The sequence below is a fragment of the Poecilia latipinna genome, unplaced genomic scaffold (genome assembly GCF_001443285.1).
Source record: "Poecilia latipinna isolate Pla-1442-1.1 unplaced genomic scaffold, P_latipinna-1.0 Scaffold4087, whole genome shotgun sequence".
Taxonomy (NCBI): Eukaryota; Metazoa; Chordata; class Actinopteri; order Cyprinodontiformes; family Poeciliidae; genus Poecilia; species Poecilia latipinna.
The window spans coordinates 12,313-16,757 of NW_015116703.1; the positions used below are offsets into that span (position 1 = coordinate 12,313).

At 39.7% G+C, this 4,445-nt stretch overlaps 2 protein-coding genes and 1 long non-coding RNA gene across 6 annotated transcripts in view; 1 reads left to right on the plus strand and 2 right to left on the minus strand.

Moving 5' to 3' along the window:
• The window catches only part of LOC106942172 (uncharacterized), a 52,887-nt gene that overhangs the window by 8,751 nt on the left and 39,691 nt on the right, over positions 1-4,445 (minus strand). The gene's annotated exons all lie outside the window — the stretch shown is intronic.
• The window catches only part of LOC106942179 (uncharacterized), a 21,684-nt gene continuing 18,311 nt past the window's right edge, over positions 1,073-4,445 (minus strand). Inside the window, exon 3 of the long non-coding RNA XR_001423570.1 lies at positions 1,073-1,216. This is a non-coding gene — a long non-coding RNA (uncharacterized LOC106942179). The remainder of the gene's footprint in view (positions 1,217-4,445) is intronic.
• Positions 1,650-4,445, plus strand: part of LOC106942176 (uncharacterized) — a 19,688-nt gene continuing 16,892 nt past the window's right edge. For all 4 annotated transcript variants that reach the window (XM_015025385.1, XM_015025384.1, XM_015025383.1 and 1 more), the window contains exons 1-2: positions 1,650-1,705; positions 3,728-4,060. In XM_015025385.1, coding sequence (XP_014880871.1) covers positions 1,672-1,705; positions 3,728-4,060 — 367 coding nt within the window. In that variant the 5' untranslated portion in view covers positions 1,650-1,671. The remainder of the gene's footprint in view (positions 1,706-3,727; positions 4,061-4,445) is intronic.

Consider the following 4,445-nt stretch of genomic DNA (forward strand, 5'->3'; position numbering starts at 1 on the left):
AAACAGGACAGTTTTATATAATCACTGCTAAAACATGAAGCAGCAGAACAGAATAAACATTAATTGGTGAGTTACTGGTCCCAGTAGGTGCTGAAAACCACGGCCATGTTCTCCCAGTTTAATCAGCTGACCTCAGGTGAACCCAGCAGTCACCTCCAGAAACCAGATCAGACATTTCCGTCAGCCATGACGCCCTCTGCTGGCCATTCTGTATATGATGGGTCAAATCAAGTCCAAGAAAATCTGTTGAATCTGATGATCATGTTCCTGATCTCCATGCATGTCAGATTAAATATAAGATAATTCCTTATGGTGCATCTCTGCTTGGACTTTATTGTTATAAATGCATGAACTTGTTTAGAGACGTAAAAACATATAAACATCTGATTTGGAGAACTTTAAAAAAAATCTGGATTGATTAAGAAGAAAAACATTTTTAAATTAAAATGTATAAAATAATTTTAAAAAACATGTTAAATGTGATCATTTGAGGGAGTTGGGCAAATGTTATATAAATCTGACTTAACTCAAATCCTCTGTGAGCAGGAAGGTTCCAGTAGCAGTCAGTCTTTGGTGGAGTGTGAAAAGGCCTCTGACTGAAGCCTCATGACTTGCTAACAGCTCAGCATCCAGAAGCAGTAACAATATTCCTCAGCAACATGTCCTGGATGACATCACCAGGTGTTAGCTAGCTCTGCTAATCCACCTCCTTTGCTTTCGCCGCTCCTCTTTAAATATCTGTCTGGGCAGAGAGACGTTGGAGTCTGGGATAACGATGAGACGGAGTCTGGGATAACGATGAGACGGAGTCTGGGATAACGGTGAAACGGAGTCTGGGATAACGATGAGACGCTGGAGTCTGGGATAACGGTGAGACGCTGGAGTCTGGGATAACGATGAGACGCTGGAGTCTGGGATAACGATGAAACAGAGTCTGGGATAACGATGAGACGGAGTCTGGGATAACGGTGAAACAGAGTCTGGGATAAGAGAGATGCTGGAGTCTGGGATAAGAGAGATGCTGGAGTCGGGGATAAGAGAGATGTTGGAGTCTGGGATAACGATGAGACGGAGTCTGGGATAACGATGAGACGGAGTCTGGGATAACGGTGAAACAGAGTCTGGGATAACGATGAGACGGAGTCTGGGATAACGGTGAAACAGTTGAACTTCCTCCTCCTCTATCTGCATCCATGAAGCCTCCATTTAAATGCCTCTGGAATTTGAGGTCAAAGGTCAGGTATCATTTGAGCTTTGGAGATGCCAACCAGGTTTTTACAGTTATAGAAATGATACCTTTTTACCATTGATATGCATCATAACTATGTGGGAGTAAAATTAAAAGCAAAAATCCTTCAGGCTGCCCAGCATCCAGAATCAGAAGGAACCAAAGATTCAAAATATGAACTAAAGTCTAATAAAATCAATCCATCAGAACTGAAGTAACACAGGACCATGCTGCCACCACCAACTACCCAGTTGTCATGTCACAAAGATCTGCTCTGTTTGTTCAAAGTTAAAGCCAAGTGAATCCAGGCAGCAAGGGGTTAACAGATGCCAGGATTAGCTGTGATACAGACAGAAGAAAAGGGGAGGGAAGTTCACGTCATGTTTAACCTTTGATTTAAAAAGCAAGACATGAGAAAAGAAGCAGCAGGAAATCCATTCATCATGACTGTTGCTCTGATCTGCTTCTTTTTCCTCTGTGAGTACGTTTTCTTTTCCTTTCTGACAGATTCAGATAAAGATCACAGAAGCGTCAATAAAACCACTTTCAGTGATCCGGGTTTGAGCAGATCCTCGTTTCTCTCTGCTCTGCAGAGGAGCAGCTCAAACCGCTTTTATCAGTCTGAAGATTTTAATTTGAGATGAAACTGAACCGACGACAAATTAATCTGCAGCTGAACTCAGAATAATGTTAGAGTTACTTTTCGTTTTCGAATAAGAAGCCATAACTTCTCCTTTATGAAGGCGTGTATTTCAGATAAATGTTACTGAAATCATTTCCCGTTTCCCAAAAAAATGAAATGAAATTCATCAACTGAAAAAACGTTTTTTAAAACCTCAAAAACGTTTCAGATGTTCTGATGATGTTTAAAACAACATGGAAGGATTTTATTCCTAGCAGTCGGAAAGAGATGGCCTAAATTTCAAACTACGCTTTTTATCCGCAACAAAAATATGTAAATTAAGTCAAAATGCTGGACAGCAAAGCAGAAACATTTATCAATAAATGCAAAAAGACCAAAAATTAGATAAAAATCAAAGTTAAAACTGATTTTAAAATATTTAAAATCAGCTGAAGAAGAACAGAATTCCCTCTGGATGTTGAAACTCCAGGATTTAAAGTTTAACAGAAAACAAGTTTTAAGGTTTTTTTTAAGTCGTCTGATGAAGAAATCCAGAATAAAGTTAGATATCAGTTCCAGACAGAAATATCTCCATTTCATCCGTTTCTAATAATTAACCTTTATGTTCACTTCGACTCCACGGCTTCAGCTCCCGTTATTAATATATTCACCATTTTAAAACCAGATCAGCCCTGAAAGCTGCTGATTTATTCTAATGTTTATTAGAAACTCAGATTTTTAACATAAAAATGAGTCACTGTCAACATCCACTGCCTCCAAGTTCATCTGAAATGAACAAACTGTGGCAGGTTGGTCCAGAATGATCAAAGAAACGCTGCTAATCATGTTACAGGTAATTCTGACAAAATGTAAAAAAAAAATATTTAATTAAAAGAATGGAAATATTATTAAACTAGACAAATAAAAGCTGCTGAAATCCATCAAAATGCATCTTCACACATTAAAAAATGTATTTTTATTAAGTGTAATAATTAAATTATCATTTAATTACATATTTGCTACATATTTTATTGCTACTTTGATGTAAAAATGTTAAGTATAAATTCTGCCTTCCGTCGTATCAGAAATCAAAAACCAGTTTTTGATTTCTGACTCTGAAGCGATCAGCTGCAGGGAAATGAACGTTTTTCTGGTTTTAACGTCTCCACCACTCATCGCTGTTTTCAGCTGAGGCTCACCACGTTTACCTGCAGGTCTGGATCTCCAGAACCGATCGGTTTGCCTGATCATCCCTGGACTTGTTGGATCTGAAGGTTCTGCTGGGACCCATCATATCGTATTGATTTGGTCCAAAACGTCGAGAAAACTTCCTCCCACTCTGCACCATGAACATGTTTTGTGTTTGTCATATTTCATGTAATGTTAATATGCTGTAGAGTGAAGCTCAGAAGTATTCATACTCCAGGTAGATTTTAGTCCAACTAAGAAGTTTGTTTCTGTTGTGAAATGAGAAGCATCTCTCCACATGTAGATAAATAATCATTAGTATTATGTTTTTACTTGAAATGTATTAAATTTGTTAGAAATGATCTACAGTAGGTCCTTTAAAATCTTGTCCATTGCAGCAGCTTTCTGCTCATTTCCTCTGGTATTTATCTCTGATGATGAGCTGCAGGGCTTTGAGCTGAAGCTGTTCTCGTCACCATAACTTTAAAAAAACACGACAGATGTGAGTTTTAGTCGATTCCATTTCTGCTCATGAAGAACTGAACATCATTCTGGGTCCTTCTTGCTCTGCGTGGTTCAGGTTTCATTTCTTAAAGGAAACTTTGCTGCAGGTCGGAGAGAGTTCATGGGTAATTGAAGCAGATCTTGTGGTTTCTCTCAGCAGACACTGATCTTGTTTTTCTCTGCAGCTCTGCAGATCTCCAGCATTCCTGCTGCAGTGAACCAGTTTACTGGATCAGCAGGAGAAGATTTCTCAGGACATTGTGGCTCTTCTTTCTCTGGAAGCAGGAAGATCTTCTGCAGGGAAAACTGTGAGGAAGGAAACGTTCTGATAGAAACCACAAAGAATTCAGCTGAAAACGGACGATACGGCATTGAATATGTCAAAGTTCATGGACCAAACATTTACAGCTTCTACGTGAAGATCTCAGGCCTGACTGAGTCTGACTCGGGTCGGTACAGATGTGGTTTGGGAGAATCCTCAGTGTCCTACCAGGATTTCACTCTCAGTGTTTCAGGATGTGAGTTTCTGCTCAAACGTTTTTACTCTGAAGTTTAACAGATTAATCTTCACATTAATGAACGGATTAACAGGCCTTCTGTCCCACATTCAGCTCCATTTCCTTCAGCTCTCATGAGCGTCTTGCTCCTGCTAAAGAAAAGCCTCCCCACAGCATGATTCTGCCGCTGCCCTGCTTCAGTATGGGTGTGGTGCCCTCAGGTGTCGGTGTTCTGCCACACATCCAGACCAAAACAAAGCTGGTCTCCTCTGAACTGAACCTTCCTGCAGCTTTCTGCAGGTTCCTCCTGCATGAAACGGCTCACAGCTTTCAAACCGAAACTTTGCATCGGCAGAAACCCTGAAACTTGAACCGCACAAAAAAAATAAAATAAAATATATATATA